Source organism: Geotrypetes seraphini, chromosome 4 (genome assembly GCF_902459505.1).
Source record: "Geotrypetes seraphini chromosome 4, aGeoSer1.1, whole genome shotgun sequence".
In the NCBI taxonomy this organism is placed as follows: Eukaryota; Metazoa; Chordata; class Amphibia; order Gymnophiona; family Dermophiidae; genus Geotrypetes; species Geotrypetes seraphini.
Window position 1 is genome coordinate 181,446,437 of NC_047087.1, and position 20,925 is coordinate 181,467,361.

Here is a 20,925-nt window from a genome sequence, read left to right on the forward strand (position 1 = left end):
CTATTGTGTTAAATATTAACCCAGGCATGCTCTAATAGTTAAGGAAGGCTGATTTATTTATGCATGTATTTATTAGGCTTTAAATACCACCTTTTTTGGGGGGGAAAAAATGCACCCAAGGATATCTGCTTTAAACATTTCATAAAAAAGGGGCCCAAAGTGATTCATTTCTGGTTCTGTCCCACAGCATGCAGGTTCTGATTTGCATAACAAAGCAAGATGACAAGCCCATGTATGAAACAAGGATGGGATTAACATGCCTGGAAAAAAAAATGGAGCCAGTTAGCATCCTTGTTAAGACTATCCTAGGATAGAAAAAAAAAACCAAACACACACAACAATTTATGGGGTAGATTCAAGAAAGAATGCCTAAAATTAGATGCAAAAAATATAGGTGGTAAGTATCAATTCTATCATGGCAACTGTGCCCGAAATTGCCATTATAGAACTGAGTGTAAGTTGACATGCCTGTGCCTAACTTAAGGTACCAATGCCATGTCAAAGGCTGGTATAAATACTGGCATCTAAATTTGGCAGTTGTGTGCATAAGTCATAGTATTCTATAGCTGCAAGGCACGCCCCTGACCTGTCCATGAGCATGCCTCCTTTGTAGCTGCACACGACAGCATTTAGGCACTATGGATCCGATATTCAGTTCACGATGGTATGTTGCATGTCAGCCGCTCACAGCCATGGACTGACCTGACGTTAGATATGCAATGCTGGAACATGTGTGGTTTCAGTGGCGTAACTGGAACACAGTGGGCTATGAGTGGCAGGACCAAATTGGTTCCCCCCCCTGGCTCCAGCACCCCTCACTCCACGCTCAGATATTTACCCACCCACTGGGTCCTCCACATCTACAGCATCAGAGACAATGCTAAAGGCTGCCTCTCTGACCGGCAGTACCTTTCCTCTGCCACGTTCCGCCCACAGGAAGTTGCATCAGTGCAGTGGGACATGGCAGAGGATAGGTCCCTCCAGCCAGAGAGGCCGCCTTTAGTGCTGTCTCTGACACTGTAGCTGTGGAGGACTTGGTGGGCAGGTAAGTAGCTAGGGCCAGGATTCATTAACCTGCCCGATCGGGTCCGATCCGGGCAGGTCCAACAAATTCTGAAAGGAAAAATATGCAGATGGGAGCGATCGGAGGAATGCCCCCATCTGCCTGCACGGATCGCTGTTGTGCGATCCGCGTGCATGCGCAGACCATCTGTAGATGGTCTGCACATGCCTGTTCGAGCCAGGGCTGTTTTTGGTTGGGTTTTTTTTTTTTTAACTTAACTTAACTTTTTTTTTTTTTTCTAGGGCAAAGGGAATGTGAAACAGGATGTTTGGAGCCCGTGGCTTTAATCTGCTAAAGCCCGTAGGTTAAAACCACGGGCTTTCACTACAGGGAATAGATCTTGGCGGTGCTGGAGCGGGACGAGGCTTGAGAGAGACCCGCCGGGACACTACTGTTCTCTACTAATGTTCCCTCTTCTTAAGGGAAGGGTTTTGTGCACACACAGGGAAGGATGGGAGAATCGGGGGGACGGAGAGATCGGGATGCAGGAGTTCGGGGCAGGTAAAACTTCGGGGTAGGCAGGACTTCGGAGCTGACAGGGCAGAGAGCAGGGCTGCAGAAGGCAGGGCAGTTGCAAAGGGCTTCGACAACTGGTCCTCAGCAGTCGCTTTTTTTTGATTGGCCAGCCCAGTCGGTGTTGCAGGGTTTTGTTTAGTGAATCGCGTCCCTGCCTACTTTGCATGCCGTCGCCCTCATTTGCATGCGCGGATCGGAGGATGGTCAGAAGACAGGTAAGTGAATCGGGCCGGGGTCGCAAACCGATCGGTACACAATTGGTTTGCTTAGTGAATTTGGGCCTACGTGCAGAGGCTGGGGAGATGCAGGACCTTGGCATGTGGACAGGAGGATTCAGCTGTAGGTGGCCTCTTATCATTGGGCAGCCCTGGGCATTCTGCCGGGCTTGCTCAAGGGTAGCTGCATCTCTGCATGGCTCTCAGCAATTGAATGCCTGGGTATCAACGATCATCCTGAAGTTAACTGGTGCCTGGTTAACTTTAGCATATAAAGTTAGTACAGCTTTTTTTTTTTTTTTTTTTTTTGCTATCCTACTTTTATTTGGTTACTTAACTGGTCAGTGGACTGAAAATCTACTAACTGACTAAGTAGGTGCTCAGCTTGCACTCTGCCCCTGGCCTACCTCTAACCTAACCAATTAGGAGATAGCCAGATAGCAGTATATTCAGCTTAATTGCCGCTGAATATTAGATACCAGGTCACTAGGATTAAACCCTTTGGAATATTGGGGGTTATGTCTATAGAATAGCACCTACATTCAGCTCTGCATGTAACTACAAATTACTGCCAATTAAGGACTATTATAGGCACTTAAATTCAGTTGGTACCTAATTTAATAATTAATTGGGCATGCAACTGGAACTATTCTATAACTCGCACGCCCAAAGTTGCATGCTAGTCAGAAATTTGAGCACACTTATAGAATCCATAGGAGTGTGTTGTGAATGGGTGAATGGGATTAAGTCTGAATTGGTTTCCCGTAAGTGTCAAGTTTATTGATATTTTGATATACCAACCATCACAAGTATCTGGTCGGTTTACAATAAGAGATAAAATTATTTAAAAAGTTGTATATAAAAAAACAAAATAAAAATAGGGAGGATAAGGCCACATCTTTAAGCTTCACATCTTTAAGATTGGGCTGAGATGGCCCTGGTTTTGCTTTATTTACCACATGGGCTTTCTGCCACAGATAAGGGCCATTACTTATAAGATGCAATATAATAAAACTAGGAATGGCTCCATTTTTCCTTAAGACATGGAGTTTTTTTGGGTAAATCTACAGCTCATAACTCAGATCTGGGTTGCGTCCCTCAATTGCTGAGTCAGTGATGGGACTAAATCGCGCGAGACAACGGTGCGCCGACAACTGAGCGCAAGGTTGATGGCGTGCCGAAGAAAAGCACTATTTTAAAGGGCTCTGACGGGGGTGGGGTGGGGAGGAACTTTACTTAACAGACATTGCGCTGGCGTTGTGGGAGGTTTGGGGAGTTGTAACCCCCCCATTATACTTAAAACTGAACTTTTTCCCTAAAAAACAGGCAAAAAGTTTGGTTTCAAGTACAATGAGGGGGGTTACAACCCCCCAAACCCCCCACAACGCCAGCGCGATGTCTGTTAAGTAAAGTTCCCCCCACCCCACCAACGGCGCGCCAAAGAAAAGCACTATTTTAAAGGGTTCCCCACCAACACCCCCCGTCGGAACCCTTTAAAATAGTGCTTTTCTTTGGCACGCCATCAACCTTGCGCTCAGTTGTCAGTGCGCCGTTGTCGCGCGATTTTGTCTATGAACCTTGCTGAGTCACTCAGCAATCAGATGTTTTCAACTTCAGAATGGCGTCATTTTGAGATTTCAGAGGAGCACCGCAGAAGCAACATTAGAACACTGGAACAGACTCCCAGTTAAGGTCGTAGAGGTGGAAACAGTAGCAGAATTCAAAAAGCATGCGAGAAGGGTAAAAACGCAGAGGATCCTGCAAAAAAAAAAGTGTCCAGAATGTTGGAGATCAACTGGAGTTAAGATACTGTAAAAGGGAGGAATTTGGTGAATATCTGTTTCCATAACCCATGCTTCTATGTTACGCTTATGATGCTGAATAATAATCATTAAAAAAAAAAGACAATAAAGAATTTAATGTCATTGAAACTTTACTGAAATGAATACTTTGAGAGGAAATCATCAAGGGGCACTAACCAACTTAGAGCACGCTAAATGCTAAGATGCCCATTATATTCTTATGGATGTCATAGCATGTAGGGGGTCTTTTTCTAAGGCCCGCTAGCCGATTTAGCATGCGATAAATGCTAATGCGCCCATTATATTCTATAGACGCGTTAGCATTTAGCGCACGCTAAATCGGCTAGCGGGCCTTAGTAAAAGGCCCTTTTAGCGCGTGCTAATCATTAGCGCACACTAAATCAGTGCCCCTGATGAATTCCCCAATTAGAGCCAGAGAAGGAACATGTTAAAAACAGGCAGTACGACCGTAATTAGAGGTGCTTATGTTTTATTTCCAACAAGCGCGATTGCGTAAACAAAATACGTTAAGGAAAAGAATGAAGGTCTTTGGAATAAAATTTCGAATGTGGCAGAGCTAAGAAACAGATGGGTTAATTTTTTTTATTTTTTTTTGGGGGGGGGGGCGGAAAACAAACACCTGGCTAATCTAGCTGCTTTTTGAGGAACAAAAATTCTCTAGGACGTGGACTGTGCAGACTATGCGGAAAGCAGCAGGGATCTCAGATCTCCCAGTTTGGTTTGCTGAATGACCTCCCTCCTTCACAACAAAGCCGAGACCCTCTTTCTCTTTCAGTGTTCACTGGGGTATAAAATTGGGGTGGAGGAAAGGGAAGAGAGGCCACATGGCTAGCAGAAGGGTGGGAGGGGTAGAGCCACTGAATCTGAAAAGGGTGTCCTGTCCGAAACAATTCTGGTAATTGCCTTTTTATTATGGTGTGCTCAAAAACAGACCCTGAGCCATACAGCTGCCTTTTCGGCAGAGTAATAAGCCGGGGGGAGACCAAGCAAAGGAAAAGTAGCTCTGATTAATATTACATTAAATTAAAAGTGATTTTCTGTTCTTTCTGCACCCTGTTTCCCCTCTCCCCCCTGGCGTCCCCTGCCCGCCCCCCTCCCTCTGCAGCGCCCACCCTCCCCAGCTGGATGCCTTTGCCTAGTCATTTCCAATTCCTTTTCGTATTGATCTTCCTGTAGAAATCAGTTTTGTAATTAGCTGCAAATTAGGCCTTCTACTGGGGGTGAGGCTGCCCCCTGATTTATCACCAGAGTAATTCGCTGTGATCGGAGAGAAATTAAAATGAACTCAATTAGGCTTTGGATTTGCTTTATGGGCCTTGCTCCGAGTTTCAGGGGGAAAAAAATGACTGTGCTGGCGTTTAATAGTCTAATGAAGGTAAATAAAGGTTATCCATTGTAATAAACCCTGGGACTAGGGGAGAAAAGGAAACTCTACTTAGAATCTTGTCTTCCCCGTGTTATGATTTTGGGGTAGCATGAAAAGCTTCTTTTTTTTTCATTCTTATTTTATGGGGACAGTCTTCCAGATAAAATGCTGAAAAGCTAAGCAAAGAATTGCTTCTGGCGTAAGAGCCACAGACAGCTCTGAAGGTTGTCATTGACCATTTTCCCCTTACTATGCACTAGACCTATAGCAGTTCGCTGAAGGATACCTTTCTAGCTATGATATCCCAAAGGCATCCAGCTTCCAGAAGTACAAATGGATGGGAGTCCATGGTGAATAAGCACACAAGCACACAGCTGGAACAGCAGCATCTGTAGTTGACAACTTCCAAAAACTGTTTTGCAGAACATTTTAGTGCAGGTATGGTGGGAATCGGAAGCATGCTTTAACAGTATTAAACTGGATAAATGCTGTTTACCAGGCACTGGGAAAAGTGGCTTTTTAAATGAGAGAGGTGTGATTGTCCTTCCAGATGCAGGTCATCTATCTGCCTGTGCCCTCGTTCTGTAAGCCCACCCTACTTCTTACTATGCTGAATGGGCATTTGCCAGTAACGAGCTAGTCTTCCTTAACAAGAACTGACTGGATTCTGTTTTCAGAAGCGTGTTGCCAAGGAATGGAAGAAAAAAAAAAAAAAGGGCCTAAATTATCTTTGCTTGAGCAGGCAAAAGGGCTTCTATGAGATCCTGGGTCATAAAATGCCTAAAAGGAATATAGTTCGTGTGAGGACTCTGGCATTGGTGATGGCAATATTGATAATATGTAGATTTCTGACAAATGAATATCGATGGATGTTTTGGGCTGCATTTTGATACTGAGTGGTCTCCCTTTTATTAATTCCAAGTAAGAAAGGGATTACCTCTTGTTGAGTCAGTTGGTAAAGCACCCAGAGAGGGTATGGGTTGGCCTGCAGGTTTGGGAGTGATTCACTTTAATTCTGGAAGTAATTCAGAGTCTGCTTTAAAAGGATTTTCATATAAATATCACTATGAATGAGTGGACCCGAAGATAGGCGCAGCTGAAGCGCCAATGTCGGGTCAGGGTCTTCTCATTGAAGCCGGACATTTTGAATTACATTGAAGGAAGCTTCTACAGCCTGGATTGGTGTTTATGAATTTGCTTTTCTATTACTTGGATCACTGTAGTCATGTTTGACTGTTTGAAGTTTAGGGCACAATGCAATTCATTGGAAGATATTTATTTGTTAGTTTATGATAGTATTATTATACTGTAATCTTGAGGCAAGTGATGCATTTTTGATTGTCCACCAGGAATGCTAAAACTGGGTTTGGTGATCACAGTTGATGCCTCTCATGTAACATCGTTTCGTTCTCTGCTTTTACGCCATTTTTTTTAGTATTGTGGGCCTTGGCATGCTGTTTATAGATCAGGGTATAATTGGGCAGTACTTCTCTGGACATGTTTCCATTTGTGTGTATTTGGATGCTTATTTTCACGTACACATGTGCATATTTAAAAACATTCAGGTCTTTGTGTATCCATGTTTGACTTTTCCCAGATGGTATGGAGCTGTGTGTTTTCTACTTTTCCCTGACATTTCCTTCCCTCACCGTGTGTAGACCTGGGCCTCACCTGTTCAGATTTGATGTGCTCCGATGTTTGAAAGACATCAGGGTAAGAAGGACGCTCAAAGACCCGGTCTAATGCTTCCAGTTGCTGCTGGGTGAAGGCGTCAGCACGAAGGTGCTTCCGTAAACTGTCCACACTGTTCTGGGAGTCTCCGTTTGGACCGGAACCATCAGATCCATCTAGAGGACACACAAGCACAGAACAGAGGGTTAATTCTGACCTTTACCCAGCTAAGATTTGCCTACAAATGTATTCTACATTAAAATGAGAAAGGCGCTGCCTGGAAGAATACAAAGCAAGCCTCTTTGGTAGAAAGTAAACAGCTATGGTGCCAGATGTGATTAATATCTAGTGAAAGGAATCAAATTGGCTCCCAGGTCCAGAACAGTGCTGTTTTCAAAGGCTACATGAGAATCTGGGCCTGTTCAACAAATGGCAACGTGAAAGGGAGAGGGTATGATTCAGTAGTTGGTGTAATGGGTTGGGAACCAGAAGACCTAAACTCATGTCCTGCCTCGGATATACTGCCACCTGTTGTGAGCTGAAGCACTTTGGACATACAGTAAGATTATCAGTCGTCAGGTCAGGGATTCGGGGTATCTATATGTCATTTTGATGTACTGTGCTCCCTGGAAATGCTGAAATAAACAAAGAAGACTTTGCTACAGTATGAGGCCAGTTGTGTCAATAAAATCAAGTACAACTTCGGGCTGAAAGTGGATGGCATTCTTGGGTGTAAGACATCCAGGAAGATGCAATGAAGTGCTGAACAGTTTCAGAGTGGGATAAGCCTTCCTCTGGGCCAGAAGGCTAAGAAACACTGGATTCTTTCTGAAAGGACAACTTATATTAGGTGCAAAAATTCCCGACTCATGTAAATAGTGTCGTGCCCTCGCTTAAAGACTATGGTTTCCAGCTAGTTATGGGTACTATGTTCTCTAACCTGCAACATATAGTCACGTAAGCAACTCCTATGCTGGAAAAAGCTTTCTTTTGTCATCTCTGAAAAGTGACAATGGCGCAAACTAGCAGGACATATCTCATAAAAGTCCCCTTTTAGTTTGGAAAAGAGACACCCAAGTCAAAGCATTCACAATTTCCCTAGTACTTTACAAAAGGCTCATGAAAACGCAGGGCATGTTGTAAAATAATGACAGGGATGCAGGAAATACACTTGCGGTCTGCAGCACATACAACAGGCACAGCCATTTTACAAAGAAACGTTTTTAAACTAAGAGTGGTATGGCTCTGAATTTTGCACGAGTAAGTGCTGGTGCATGCACACGTCAGTGGCAATTTTTCAACCTGTGGGGATTATTCTATAAAAGTCCCAAAAGTTAGGTGCCAAAATGCAGCACATTGGGCCAGATTCTATCAACGGCACCTAACTTGGTAGGCACTTAGCAAAGCGGCACCTATTGGATGCCAATCAAAATGAGGTGCCGTTGATAGAATCACACCTAGTGGCACTTAAGTCGACTTAGGCACTGGTATATTAAAACAGGGTTTTCCTGGCCTAATAGGCCGGCAGCTAACACAGATGCCTACCGGTGACTCACTCAATTCATGCCTAAACTACTTCGGTGGAGACACCTACCGTGAGCTGGTAGGCACCTATTGAGTTAGGCACCTACCGGCTAATTTTTTTCTTATTGTTTTTAATCAGTTTTTAATGGCGCTATCAATTCTCAGTGCCAATTAACCAATTGAACAAAAATTAAGCTAGGCGCCCCCGATCTAGGCACCCACCAGGAGGCACCTTTTATAGAATCAGGGCCATTATCTGTAATAATTTTAAGAAAGACCTTAAGACTTTTTTATTCAGAGACGCGTTTTTTTAGGTGTTTGTATTAATAAAATAGTAATGCAGGATACTTTACCAAGAGCAACTAGGCCATACCCTTAACCTTATGTGTTTTCCCTTTCCCCTTGCTTGTCTATTATAAATTGTAGTTCTTCCCCTCTACCCTCCTGTAGTCTATATTACTTGATCTATGTTTTTATTTTAATTGTTTTCTAATTTTAAATTTATCGATGCCAATTTTATTGTAAGCCACTTGCCCTCTGTTTTACTGAGGTGCGTTAAGCATTTTAGCGTGCATTTAGCGCATGCAAAATCTACACACGCCCTAACCGCTAACATGTCCATATACTAACATGCACACATTAGCGTTTAGCGCGTGGTTAGCATAGTAAAAGGAGCCCTTAGTTACTATGTGATTTGTGTGACATCAAGAAACAAGAAACTTGAGAACCCCCTAATTCAATTTCCCTTCGTTGCAAAATTGTGCCATTGTAGTATACAAAATGCCAAATAAATAAAATAGATGTGATTGTGTAACTATCTGTATGTATCTAGTGAGAATGTGGATGTGTACCTTTATTTCCTTTCCTGCATGTTTATGTGCCTCAATGTGTACACTTGTGCCTATGTGTGTGCTCTTATAAGCAGTGGCGTAGCGAGGGTTGTAGGCGCCCAGCCCTCTTCTCTGCCCCCCACCATGTGTGTGCAAGCACCCCTTCCCTTCCCCCGTACCTCATTAACTTTGCCCCGGTGCAAGCAGCTTCTCCAAGTTGCTGCTCGTGCCGGCCCCTGCTCTCCCTCTAATGTCACTTCTTGGTCCTACAACCAGGAAGTGACCTCAGAGAGAGAGCTGAGGCCAGTGCGAGCAGCAGGTCGGAGCTGCTCCTCATGCCGGCGAAAAGCCAGAGGTATGTGGGTGGGAAGGGAAGACACGTACGCAGTTGGGAGGAGAGATGCTGGTGCCCCCATCAAGCTAGCATCTGGGTTGGTCTGCCCGCCTACTCCCTTACTATGCCGATGCTTATATGCCAGTGTGTGTATGGCTAGATGCCTAACATTTGCACTAAAACAGAAGTTAAGCACCAAAATGGGGGTGAAACAGCAGGCATCTATAACTCTACATCCGCATGGGAGGTGGCATGGCGGGTCACGGGCGTTCTAACTATTTAAGCAATTATTTATTGAAAAAAATTGTTCTGCTATTCATGTATCTGTCACTGTTTTATTGCTAGAGGTCTGTCAATAGATTTATCAATGCATCTGTTCAATAAAATCATTTGTAAACCGCTTTGATATCAAATTTGAAAGGTGGTATATTAAAATAATCTGAAAAATGAAATAAATAAAATACCATCAGCTAGGGCCTAACTGCTTTACTTAGGTGCATCCATTTACAACTGACTTAAGTGGTGGAACCTAAATTTGGGCATCTAAATGCTGACTTACGCTAGTATTCTATAACATATTAGCACACAAATTCTGTAAATAACGCCATAAGTTGTGCACGCAAGTTTGTGTGCGCAGCCAATTTGCACACAGAGTTTAATTGTGTAACAAGTTCAACTGGCATCAGTAATTGACAGTTAACAACTCATAATTGATGCTAATTGACGTGAATTAGAAGTTATGGGCGCAGCTTGGTAGGTGCATGCTATAAAGTGTTGAGCGTCAGTTCTAGTGTGCAAATCTAAAAAGGGGGTGTGGTCAGGGGAGAAGCAGGTGCGGTTTATGGGTGTTTCTAAAATTCACATGCACTGATCTGGAATACGCCTGATCCACGCAGTTTAGGTGCAGGAATTAAGGCCTGGTTTTCCTTGACCTAAATGAGCACACCTAAAAGTTATGACACGCACTGCTGCTTAACGCAATTTGATAAGGTGTTTATACCATTTAAAGAATTGTGCTAAATGCTGTTCTAGTCAGCGACAAATTTGTGAGCACCATATATAGAATATGGTCCTATTGCTGTTATAGAATACTAGCAGAGTGCCTAGATTTTGGGCACATACAGGCCAATGCTCAGAACTCCTGCACTGTTCTGTATGACGCAGGAGAATACAGCACTGAAAAATAACTTCCTAATATTCAGCAATAATAGCATGCAAATCATATGCGTACTACTAGAGTTGAGCATCGGGAAGTTATTTTTCGAAATCTGCCTGGGTCATGCGTATAACAGCTGAGCGCTAAACAATGCTCTTGTGCGCATGCCCAGTCAAAGTGGGAAGCCGGAGGAGCTGGGAAGAGGACAGTCTTATACTCGCCAGTGAATTAGCACTGGTAGCCCAGTAGGGGGAGTAGGCGCCCACACGCTGAGGGGGGACACAGTACTCACTGATCCGAACTCTGGCTGTTTCCCCCCTCCGCAGCACCATAGCTATGGGAATTCATACCACTTGCCTCTCTGTTGGGAAGATCAGCAGGGAGAGACTAGGGGGATTATGAACCAGAAGAGGAGCAGAAGATGATGTTGACACGAAGAGCGTGGCATTCTGTGCCCCTTCCAGCTAAATAGCTGGAAAGTTGGGTTGGGACCCCTCCAGCTGAAGTGTGTCCACACTGACCCTTTCCTGTTTGAAACCCTATCCGAACACTAGCTCGGAGCTGGCCTTAAGTTTCTGGTGGTAAGGTCTGCGTTTGGAGGAATAACCAGGCACCTCATTTGACTACATTTACATGCTATTGGTGCTGTTTTTCAGAATCCGTGTTGTTCCCTGCACTAGTGCCCTCTGAACATGTGTGCAGCCTAATACCAGCGCTAGTCTGGCGCTAATTGTATCTAGCATTTGCATTAGGGTTCTGAACCTCAGCCTGCTTATGTTTAATGTCCTTTATAGAATTGCCCCCTCATTCTATAATTGCATCTGCACACCTAGATTCCGTTATAGAATACTAGCATAAATCAGCATTTGCACACTAAAACTTTGGCACGCCTAGTTAAGCCATGTCAATATTCTGCAAGTTACATGATAAATCTAGGACCTGCCTATGCCCCATCCATGACGCCCTGGCGTTAATGAAATAGTGGGCTAAAGTTATAGAATACCACTTAGTGCCCAACTAGCATAACTGTCTCATGTGCAAGGACTATTATTCTATCACTTACGCATGCAATTGGCACCTAATTTTCGGTGTCTTGTTATAGAATGAGGGGCTATGTGTGTAAGTGCTGGCTCTTGCATGTGTAAATACCAAATTTTACAAAACTGGACATCCAAAGGAAATAAAGAAGCCATGATAGAAAAGACTAATCTTTAGATTTTAGAGGTGATTATAAATACCAGAGAGATAAGCATAATTGTCCTTTCAAGCACTCCTGCATAGCCCAGGTACAAACGAACAGTTAACGGACACTTATTTGTTCCTCAGAGCAGGTATAAATTCTAACATTTAGATTTATTTTTTAACTCCGCATCTCCTGCCATTGGGAAACTGGAAATACATGCACACTTTTCAGGCTCACCTGAATCATACTCGGAACACATCCAGGACCAATGTTAGACATACAGAGGCCTAGGGAAGAAACATGGAAGGTTCTATAACCTACCTTCAGGCTATTTCTCCTTCAGATTGAGAAAGGCTTTGCCCCCCTCTCCCCAAGGTATAGGGTTAAAGGGGGCAATTGCCCTGGTTGCCACCCCATAACACCTGCCCTGAACACGACCCTTTGAAATCTGGGCACAGAAAGAATATGAACGTATAAGTAGCACCTTTTCTAAAATTGCTACTTGGACACATTGATCCATTTACAGGTGTAAACCTGCTATTTACATGTGCAAATGCTGGGCAAGCCTTCTACAACAACCTCCTAAGTCTAGTGAAAAGTCACGAATATGATTCAGAAGAAAAGTCCCCCTAATTGCCCTTACCCCTACCCTCAGATAGTTTCAGTCCTTCAGAACTGACCTTGACCTCTGCTCTCTGACCTGCTGTCATGCTCTCTCTCAGTAAAACGGTAGCTGTGGGCTTTCCATGTAAGGTGTCCCTGTAGACCACTCCGTGCCCTCTTTAGGTGAGAAGCCTGCAGTGTTGGTATCACTAAATCCACATCCTGGGCCGATAAGGTCTCGTCTTTAGCATGGGATACAAAGCACGGGGATTACATGATGCTCTATAAATCATTTTTCAGGTGATTGCATGATATGATATAATCAATATTACATTATATAGCATGGTACAGTATCATTTGTAAGATAATATAAAATATCACATATTGATTAGCTTAAGCCTGCGGACCTTGGTCGCTTTCCTTTTGACACTTCACTTTGATTCTCTTGCTGTTCCCCCAGGGTTGAGTGTCACCACTAAACCCTTTTATCTTTCCTTATGCAGAGTATAGGTAGGGTTTATGTTGATGTTGGAATGTGTGCCTGTCTGCACTCCAAATTCTATTGGGTTTGTGGATGCTGTTTTTCTGCAGATGTCTCTGCATCTGTATGTGGCTAAGTACATTCAGGTGATTGAGGTGGTATTTCAAATCCCTTCCCTCTTCATTGTGTAGTTTTGCCGCTGGCGGTATCCCAAATGCCAAATAAATAAAATAGAAGTTATTGTGCGAATATAGCTCTACGTAGCTAGTGAGTGTGTGGATATGTACCTTTATTTCTAAGTACCTATCTTACTTATAATTTTAATGCACCAATATATTCATTGTAACCCATTCAGGGCTCTTTTTGGAGGACGGGCTAAAAAATCGAATAAATAAATAAATAAAAATAAAATTTCCTTTCCTGTGTGTTTATGTGCCTCTATGCCTACACCTGTGCCTATGCTTGTACGCCTGTGTGTCTGCGTGTTTAAATGTGTTTACTCTTTGCAAAACAGAAGGCACGGTGGGCTAGATTCACTTATTGGCATTCAAAAATTGGCGCTGAAAATAACTGGCACTAAGGCTTCGATTCTATAAATGGTGTCTAAAAAATAGGCGCTGAGGAACGCGGCTCATAGCGGCTGTCAATCTTCAATTAGCCAACATTTATAGAATTGCTCCTAGTGGTGCCTAAATTGGACTTAGATGCCAGAAGGTGACAAAATCTTAGGCACTCCCTATTTAGGCCAGGGTTTTCTTGGCCTAAATACCGGTGCCTAAGTCCATTTTAGGTGCCTACATGGAAAATATTTGCCCAAGATCCGCTCGCGATCTGTCCTTAAACACATCCTACCCGAAATCGATTTAGGCACATAACTAACAATTAATTTCAATTTATGCCACTTATTGAGCCAATTAAGCTCTGATTAAGCTAATTAAATAATTAAGTTATGCGCCTAAATTAGATAGGCGTTCCAATTTAGGTACCTAACTTTAGGTATAGAATATGGGCCTAAGTGATATTCCATAAAGGGCACTGCAAGATGAGAGGTTTTTACAGAACAGCGCTTAAAGCCAAGTCCTACACCTAAAGTTGAGCCCTGGAATTTATTATGCCTGCTGAAATCTGGTATAAATGCTTGCGCAAGACTCAGCATTTCAGCGTGTAACTGGAGCTGTTCTATAAAATCATGCCCAGTTTTGGAGAATGCCTATGCCCCTCTCCTGGCCATGCCTCTTTTTCATTCATGCACTGGAGGATTTAGGTCTTAGAGAATAGCGTGCAGGAAGATTCGGGGCAGAGAGCAAGGTGGCAAGAGGAGAGTCGGGGCGGCGAGGCTGAAAGTCGGTGCTGAAAGGCAGGAGAAGGGCACAGAGCAGGGCTGCGAGAGGAGCTAAACAATGCGGCCAACAGCCACTGCTCTCCCTCATAATCTGGCCCCAGGGCTTCTGCAGAGTAAAGGCAGCCAGATCGGGGCAGCAGAGAGCAGGGTGGCAATGGAGCTGGAGAGTGGGAAAGAACTTTTGTGACTGGTCCCCAGCAGTCGCTTCTTGTATTGATCGGCCAGCCCAGTCGGTTTGCAAAATTTGTTTAGTGACTCGTGTCTCTGCCTACTTTGCATGCCGTTCCCCTCATTTGCATGCTCGGATTGGAATTGGATCGGCAGAGAGGTAAGTGAATCGGGCCGTAATAAAATCGGGTCGCAAAGGAGTCGCAAACTGATTGGTACACGATTGGTTTGCTTTGTGAATCTAGCTCTTAGTGTCACTTAAAGTGGGTTTAAGCATCCTAAACTTAGGCATTCCATTTTTATGTCAGGTTTTTCTTGATCTAAATGAGTATGCCTAAATCCTAAACGGATGCCTACATAACTCCCACGGACTTCCCCCTAACCATGCCAACTTACTGATAGATACGTTGGACTAGGTTCCTACCTCAAAGTGGTAGGCTTCTACCAAGTTAGGCATCTACCACTTAATTAAGTGCAATTTAGGTCAATTACAAGGTGTTAATTGTTAATTATCAGCGCTGGTTAAGCCTTTAAATAATTCAGTTAGGCTAGGCACACTGATGTAGTTGCCTAACCTTAGGTGCCATATATAGGATCTGGACCTCTGTGTATACAGTGGCATAGTAAGGGGGGTGCCGTATTGGTGGGGGCGCTGGCACCCCTCCTCCTCTCCATCCCCGCCTCTTCCCTTTTCTCCCCTCTACGCATGCGTCTCCTTCCCCCATATCTCCCACTGACGTCACTTCCGGGTGCTGCGCATAGGAAATGACATCAGAGGAACACATTGTTGACTGCCGCGAACTACAAATTCAACTAGAGGTACAAGATCAGGCAGGAGGGATCGGGGAAGGAGCGGGGGGGGGGATGTGGGGGAAGGGTGCCACCGCCCTGGGCACCTCACACCCTCCCTACTGTGTGTATATACTCCTGTGTACATGTATATGCTGTCCTCCTGTGTACATGTATATCCACCAGGACAGATAGCAAAAATGCCTGAGTACCTGATTGTAAACCCCTAGATCAGTGGTTCCCAACCCTGTCCTGGAGGACTACCAGCCAGTCGGGTTTTTGGGATAACCCTAATGAATATGCATGAGAGAGATTTGCATATAATGGAGGTGATAGGCATGCAAATCTGTTCCATACATATTCATTAGGGCTAACCTGAAAACCCAACTGGCTGGTGGTCCTCCAGGACAGGGTTGGGAACCACTGATCTAGGGGTTTACAATCAGGTACTCAGGCATTTTTGCTATCTGTCCTGGTGGATATACATGTACACAGGCGTACAGCATATACATGTACACAGGAGTATATACACACAGTAGGGAGGGTGCAAGGTGCCCAGAGCGGTGGCACCCTTCCCCCACATCCCCCCCCCCGCTCCTTCCCCGATCCCTCCTGCCTGCTCTTGTACCTCTAGTTGAATTTGTAGTTCACGGCAGTCAACAATGTGTTCCTCGTGACCCCGTCGGCTTTCCTTCTGATGTCACTTCCTATGCGCAGCACCCGGAAGTGACGTCAGTGGGAGATATGGAGGAAGGAGGCGCACTGGCCTAGATAACCTTGATAGACGGTATATAAATACCTAAATTGAAATAAATAAATAAATTTATGTTTCATGTCTATGTACTACTGCTGTGTATGTGAATCCTCCTTGGGGTAGAATCTGTGTCCTTATATGTGTTTCCCTATGCTTGTGTCTGTTTGCATTCTTGCATATGGTTTCCTTTACTTGAGTTGCATCTGCATTTGCCGGGGTTGCTCATTTTCCTTTGTATATGTTGTTCTACATGTGCATCTGTCTGGATGTATTCCTCTGGGTGTGCTGCTCTGTGTGTTTGTGTCTGTGTGTTTAAATCACAGGTTTCACCAGCCATTCTAGGAGTCCTTTTTTTTTTTTTTTCTCCTTCCATTTATTCAGGGGGTCCTTCAGATCTCGACAAATCTGTCAGTCTAAATTTGCGAGAGATTATGGTGCTCTCTCCCCAGCACAGAGAGCAGTGATATATGATATGCACTGCCCCTATTGATTGCCTGATCTGGTGGCAGAGGACCGGCGAAATGAACTTGAAATGAACATCATGCCTCAACTCATTGTGCGTATAATACACTACTTAATCCCACATTTTTCAGCCGCTATGGAATTCAATTGATCAATCATGTTTCACTGATGGTACTATTTTAGGGGTTATTGCGGCGCTGCTCCGCACACTGACCTTTTCATTTACTTACTTTTTTTTTGTGTCAGCTTGGGACCTGGTGGTGAGCCAAGGCTCATATAGCCACAGTGACAGGTAGGGGGGAAGCTGGAAAAGAGAAAGAGACAAGAAGGGAAGACGACGCGGAGAGAGGAGGACAGGAAAGCACAGAATCAACGAGAGCTTAGAGAGGATAAGGAGAGAAGAGAGACCAGACACTGGAAAGAATGGGGAAATGGGAGAAGGGGCGTGCATCGAATGCAGCTGCCCTGTATGGGTCCAGTTGAATGACATTTCAGAAGGAAAGACTGTCACTAGTGAAATCACATATCTAGAGAAAGGAAGACGAAGTCTATTTGGACAGAGGGGAATTGGGGAAGATGGGGAACAAATTAATTATCATTTCTCTATCTAGGATATCCCTCTCCTTCCCCACAAATGAAAATGCGGATGGCCAGTATAAACCAGTAATATCTATTGCTTTGGGATTTTGTCAGGCTTATGTGGTGCTTTCTCAGTGGACTGGAGAAGGGGACAGAGAGAGACATAAAGTTCTTTCAGAGATCAAACTCTTTATCCAAAGCAGAGGAGGTGAAAGAAGTGAGGGCACATTTCATGGGCAAGGAATTCCATGGGGGGCAAGGAATGATGGGGGGGGGGGGGGAAACAGGTACCTCTCCATGCTTTGATTTTCCTTCAGGCAGGAGGGCCAAAATAATCTAGAGGCCACAAGTATATGTCATCAGGTTTTAAAACAGACACCAAGAGAAAAGTACTTTCAACAACATTTCGCAGCAGGGATGCAAATAGCTACTACCCTCACAAAACAAATTTCACTAAGAAGAAATACACAGACTGCTCATTGAGTAAGAAGCAGTGAATGCCATCGGGCCTTCAGCAGTAAAGTCCGTCAGCTTCCGACAGGCTTGGGGGTCCCCTGGCAATTGACCTATTTGCACCTCTCTGCCCTCATACCAGCCCTTTCTGATAACTCCAACACAGCCTGGCAATACAACCTATAGCACATACTGGTACTCAATTCAGTTCACTCCTTGTATAATAACCGTCAGATGCATTCTTTGTATGTATACGATCACATTAATAGCATTTCTGACAGTTCCTATTTTAACAGTAGCCTTAATTTCAGCAATGTTTTTCTCTTTTCTTTCCTTTGCATTTTTGCCTGATAGGCTCTTGTATGCCGGTGCAAGCCACCCCTGTCAGGCATCTTTCCCGGACATCTCCTTGGGGGGCCTTTCATAGCGCTGCCAGTTGTTGCGGCTTCAAACTCAATTGTTCTCCTCGGTACTGAGGCAAATGGAGTCATTAATTACCTTCTATCAGCCGGGCTCAGTTCAGAATGCGATCAATAAGCCAGCGTTTGTCATTCACAGCGGCAAGCGAGCGAGCCAGCGTGCAGCCGAGCCAGAATCCAACCCACAGAGCAACATCAGATAATCAGAATCGCCCTTATCAATACTACATTGCTATGATAGGCGTTTTCCTCAGAACAATAATATATTCTTCCAGAAAGCAGGGAATATCTGTCTTCCCGCTTGTGTCACAGAAGAAATTAGACTGGAAGGTAGAGGTCAAGTTTGACATCAGATTAGGTGACCCCATCCACCAAGGAGCCAGTACCCACACTGGGGAGGGGAAGGCTAATCCCTGTTCCTTCCCCCCCTCTCTGCTTGCTGCTATCTTAAAGTGGCAATGTTAGAAGGGTTTTTGTACTGTAACTGACAGTCAAAAGCAAGCAAAAGCACTGAATACTTTTCTAATACCCCACCGCTGTAGAAAAATTGGGTTATAACATTTCTGAAATCTCTTTCATCTTAGCCAGTCCCCAGGGTGCTGCTGTTCTGACCCCTATCAGAGAGCCTCACGCAGGTGTGACACTGATACATTCTAAACCATAAATATATGACATAAACAGCTGAGGAGTGGACTGAATGGTTATTTTTAAAATGGGGTGTGGGCATGGCAAAAGCTGTATACATTTTCCAGCCGATATTATCTGGGTAGAAAGTGCTGGCACACAGATAAGATGTGCTGTCTGGGACCTTCAGAGAGTGCTGGGCCACAGCGAGGATGGTAAATTTAGGAAAGCAAAAAGGCTGTCCAAACTTAGGGACCCTTTTACCGAGCAGCACTAAAAAGTGGCCTGCGCTAGTCCCAATGTGGGTCTTTCCCATGCATTAAGGCCACTTTTAGCGCAGCCAATAAATGGCTGATTTTTACATTTCTGCAATAACGACCACATGCTAATTTTCCCATTAGCGTGTAAGCACTTATCAACACCCGTGTTGGAGTCGGTAAGGGCTTACAGCAATGCCCGTGCACTAACCAATTAGCAAAGCCACGCCCACTGTCCAGCCCCTATTTTTTTTTTTAGCAAGTGAGTAATCGCGTGCACATGCAAAACTTACCACAGGATCCCTCAGCACATCCCACAACAGACCATTTTAAGGTGCGGTAAGCGCCTGTTAGTGTTTACTGCGGCTTAATAAACGGGCCCCTTTATCTGGTTAGCTGTCCAGATTTCTGGCTGAATATCGCTGATATCTGGAATACTGATGGTCATCCCCGCAGAATCTGGTGCCAACCACTATCCAGACACCAGCTCTAAATATCTGGATTTCATTCGGCCACGGCCGCAGACACTTAAAAGAAATGGTGACTGCCCTGGCTGAATATAAGCCAATTTTTAATGAATCCATAGTAGGAAATAGAATACATTCGTGTAAAAAGATTAAGGAATAACATACTCCGCGCCCCCCCCCCCTCCCCACTCTTTCCACGAGGCAGTGCACGTGCCCTCTTCCCTTCCCCCGAACCTCTAGTTGTTGACCACCGGGAGTAACAACTTCAACGTGCTCCTCGCAATCCTGGCAGCTCTCCCTCTGATGCCATTTCCTATGCGCTGCACCCGGAAGTGATGTCAGTAAGAGAGCCAATGTGATCATGGAAAACACGTTGAAGCTATTGCTCGCGGCGGTGAATAACTAGAGGTACAGGGGAAGGGAAGGGGGTACATACTGGGATGGGGAGGAGTGGGAAGAGGTGGAGGGGACGGAGAGGAGGAAGGGTGCCGGCGCCCCCACCAACATGGTGCCCAGGGCGGACTGCCTCTCCTCACCCTCCCCCCTTACTATGCCACTGAACACAAAATTGAGAAACTATGTGGCAAAGGTGCGAATAGCTTATAGTATTCCGTACGTTATGGGCCAGATTTTGTATAGTGCAACCAAAGTTGCATGCGTAAATATTTGCACATTGCTGATTTGCATGTGCAGATCTGTGGAAAACAACTACAGCAGACCCTCAATATTTGCGGGGGTTAAGGGCAGAGACGGCCTATGAATAGGGAAAATCGCGAATAATTATTTGGACCAGCTCTGACCCACCCCTGCCTCCCTCCTGCATCCCTCCTGCTTCCTCGACCTTACCTGGTAGTCTAGCGGTGACGCGGGGCAGGAGCGATCTTCCTACGCTCCTGCCCCGCGTCACTGCAGAGCCGTCATCAAAATGGCTGCCATGAGTTCCCGTTGTAGTCTCGAGAACTTGGGAACTCACTGGAGCCATTTTGATGATGGCTATGCACGGGGCAGGAGTGTAGGAAGATTGCTCCTGCCCCGTGTCGCTGCTAGACCACCAGGTAAGGTCTGAGGAATGTCTGGGGCAGTGTTTCTGAATTAAAAATTCAAGTGGCAAAAAAAATCTCGAATAACCAAATTTGCGATTGGGGAAACCATGAATCAGGGGGGGGGGAGCTGTACTGATCCTTAGGATTAAGTAGCATGGAATCATGCCACTTTGGGACTCTGCCAGGAAGTGGCTTAGTGAGGTTAGACGGCGCCCCCCTCCGCCCTCTTCTCCAGCCCCCACCCTGCTGTGCATGCACCCCTTCCCCCATACCTCTTTAACTTCAACGGGGCGCACACCATCTCCATCCTTCTGCCCGCGTCAGTCTCAGCTCTCCCTCTGTTATCACCTCTTGGTCCTGCGACCAGGAAATGACTTCAGAGGGAGAGCTGAGGCCGGCGTGAGCAGCAGGTTGGAGATGCTGCTCGTGCCGGTGTAGAGTCAGAGGCATGGGGGAGCAAGGGAAGGTATGCACGCATGTGGTGGGGGAGGGGAGGGAAAGGACAGGGGAGGAAGGAGGAGAGGTACCAGTGACCCACCAAGATGGCGCCTGGGGTGGCCTACCCCTCCTTACTGTGCCACTGCTGCCAGGCCCCGCTGGCCCCACCACCTCTGATGTTATCTTTCTGTTCCGGGGTGAGGGACCAGCAGAGTTGACAGCCATGTGCAGGCAGCCCGCAACTCTGCAACTTGAGGAACGGGGTGATCCTGCCAGAGGAGGGATGCTCTGCCCTCTGTTCCCGCCCCACCAGGTATGCACTGGTACAAGGGTCAGTGAGCAGCAGTTACTAACTTAAAGTATTA

The 20,925-nt window shown here is 45.2% G+C and overlaps 1 protein-coding gene across 15 annotated transcripts in view; it reads right to left on the reverse strand.

Annotated features, from left to right (window-relative positions):
- PAX2 (paired box 2) overlaps window positions 1-20,925 on the reverse strand; it is a 371,803-nt gene that overhangs the window by 82,927 nt on the left and 267,951 nt on the right. For 7 of the 15 annotated variants that reach the window (XM_033942589.1, XM_033942587.1, XM_033942586.1 and 4 more), the window contains 2 exons: window positions 12,362-12,526; window positions 6,655-6,830 (listed from right to left, as the gene is read on the reverse strand). The exons of 1 other annotated variant lie outside the window; for it this stretch is intronic. In XM_033942589.1, the coding sequence (XP_033798480.1) occupies window positions 6,655-6,830; window positions 12,362-12,526 (341 nt within the window). The remainder of the gene's footprint in view (window positions 1-6,654; window positions 6,831-12,361; window positions 12,527-20,925) is intronic. 7 more of the 15 variants (XM_033942593.1, XM_033942597.1, XM_033942595.1 and 4 more) reach the window with 1 other exon arrangement.